At 42.1% G+C, this 1788-nt stretch overlaps 1 protein-coding gene across 1 annotated transcript; it reads left to right on the forward strand.

The window, feature by feature from the left end:
• The first annotated feature begins 297 nt into the window (after positions 1 to 297).
• Positions 298 to 1298, forward strand: K441DRAFT_728105 (uncharacterized protein). The gene is given in 2 exon segments (XM_067654170.1): positions 298 to 424; positions 443 to 1298. The coding sequence occupies 1 exon segment, from the start codon at positions 724 to 726 to the stop codon at positions 1228 to 1230; it is 507 nt and encodes a 168-aa protein (XP_067501424.1). The 5' UTR covers positions 298 to 424; positions 443 to 723; the 3' UTR covers positions 1231 to 1298.
• Positions 1299 to 1788: the final 490 nt, after the last annotated feature.

Here is a 1788-nt window from a genome sequence, read left to right on the forward strand (position 1 = left end):
TCTATTATAGAGACAATTACCGCCAATAGCTCTTACCTACCTCCGTTCTTAATTTAGAAGGGGCAGCAACACTAGAAGACTTAGTATTAAATTACTAAGCACAATAAGCGCCTTCGCGGATATGCCTATGCAACCTCAACTAATGGCTAGACGGACGACTCGTTAGGCCTATATTATATCGAACACTATAATAAATACATAAGACAACTTATAGAGGACGCTAAGGGTAATATTTAAAGCTACCGTATACTTCTAATGGATAATTATTCGAGCCATCTTACCTAGCAGTTCATCTAGTATACGCTATCGCGCAAGATCGTCCTTATAGCTCTCCCGCCTCATTTAACGCATAAGCTTTAGCCACTAGATGTAGGCTATTTTAGACCCCTTCAACACTACTACAGCAAAGAAGTAGATAACTTCTGTTGATATAGCTATACAGGGGTAAATAAAGAGTATTTTATAAAGCTCTACCCAACGGCACACGTAAAGGCGTTCACCTATAAGACAATTTGCAACGCCTGGAAAGCCACAGGTCTTCTACCATACAATCCTACAGCTATTTTAAAGACTCTACCACGTATAGGGCCCTCCGCAAGCCTAGAAACAAATCAATCAATCGCAAATATAAATCCTTAAACGCCAAGGACACCCAAAACGGTAAAGGACCTTTAGTCTCTACGAAATCAGATTGCCGAATCAACTACCGAGCGACTAGACGGTATGCTTAAATCCCCCGTTCAACGACGTCTTAAAAAGCCATTTAAAGCTGCTATAGGCTTTGCAACTGATGCGCATATACAGAGAGAAGAGAACAAGAAGTTTCAAGCATTTAAAATAGATAAGAAAAGTAGTAGGAGACTCCTAAGTAAGGGCAGAGTCCTTACCCAGGAAGACGTCGATAGATTAAAGGCAGAGGACCTAGAAAAACAAGAGCTTGCCGCCCAAAAGTTAGCTCAAAAGGAGTATGAGGAAGGGGCCTCTCTACCAGAGCTCAACGTTGCTTTGTATACTAGATTAGTATTAAACCCTAGCGAACGTAATCAAGACTGGGCAACCTTTGCGCACGTCTTTTGGTGTAATCCTCAGCCTACAGAGGATTTTGGTGATAAGCTAATCTGGAAGGGAGCTTCAGAAGAGTGTGGTGGTAAGCCATCTACTTGGCCAACGCCAGGTGTAATACTACGCCCACAACGTACCCGGAAACTTCCAAGCCGTTTTCTTCTATAATAACAAGCGCAGTCGCTTTGATTTAGGCTATTTGGATCTTAAATATAGGCGTTGTTGGTTTAATTATTAATATAAATGTATTTGGGTGCGAATGTCTCGTTTGGGGGGGTGTCTCGCTTGGGGGGGTTTTACGTTACTTTATAACTATAAAGGTATTAAGTAGTTAATAAGTGTTACGAAGACGATGTATTATATACGAACGCTAGATAAACAAGCATCAGATTCGAAGAATTGATAGCTACATATAGCTGTTGTGGAGACTTAAGAGGATTGCTAGAGAGCTTGACAGGAATGCGGCTGCGGCTAAATCTATATAGGGGCATCAGGGTGTCAGAATTAAGCGAGAGGTGCTGACTAAGCTCTGGACACATTGCGAGGACGAAGTCCGCATGCAATCTATATAGACATCAACCGCATCTACTGCATCACGAATCAATCAATGTTCATCGTCTGCGTCATCTCTATCATCAATTAGACCCTCAAGATAGCTCCGCTGTGACCCCATGACCTTGTAATTCCAACACAGGGCGGAGAAACTATCTACCGAGCGATACTAAA

Source organism: Cenococcum geophilum (assembly GCF_001692895.1).
Source record: "Cenococcum geophilum 1.58 unplaced genomic scaffold K441scaffold_35, whole genome shotgun sequence".
NCBI classification, from domain to species: Eukaryota; Fungi; Ascomycota; class Dothideomycetes; order Gloniales; family Gloniaceae; genus Cenococcum; species Cenococcum geophilum.

Coding starts and splice junctions, on each gene's coding strand:
- K441DRAFT_728105 (XM_067654170.1), top strand. CDS start 724: ATGCTTAAATCCCCCGTTCAACGACGTCTTAAAAAGCCATTTAAAGCT.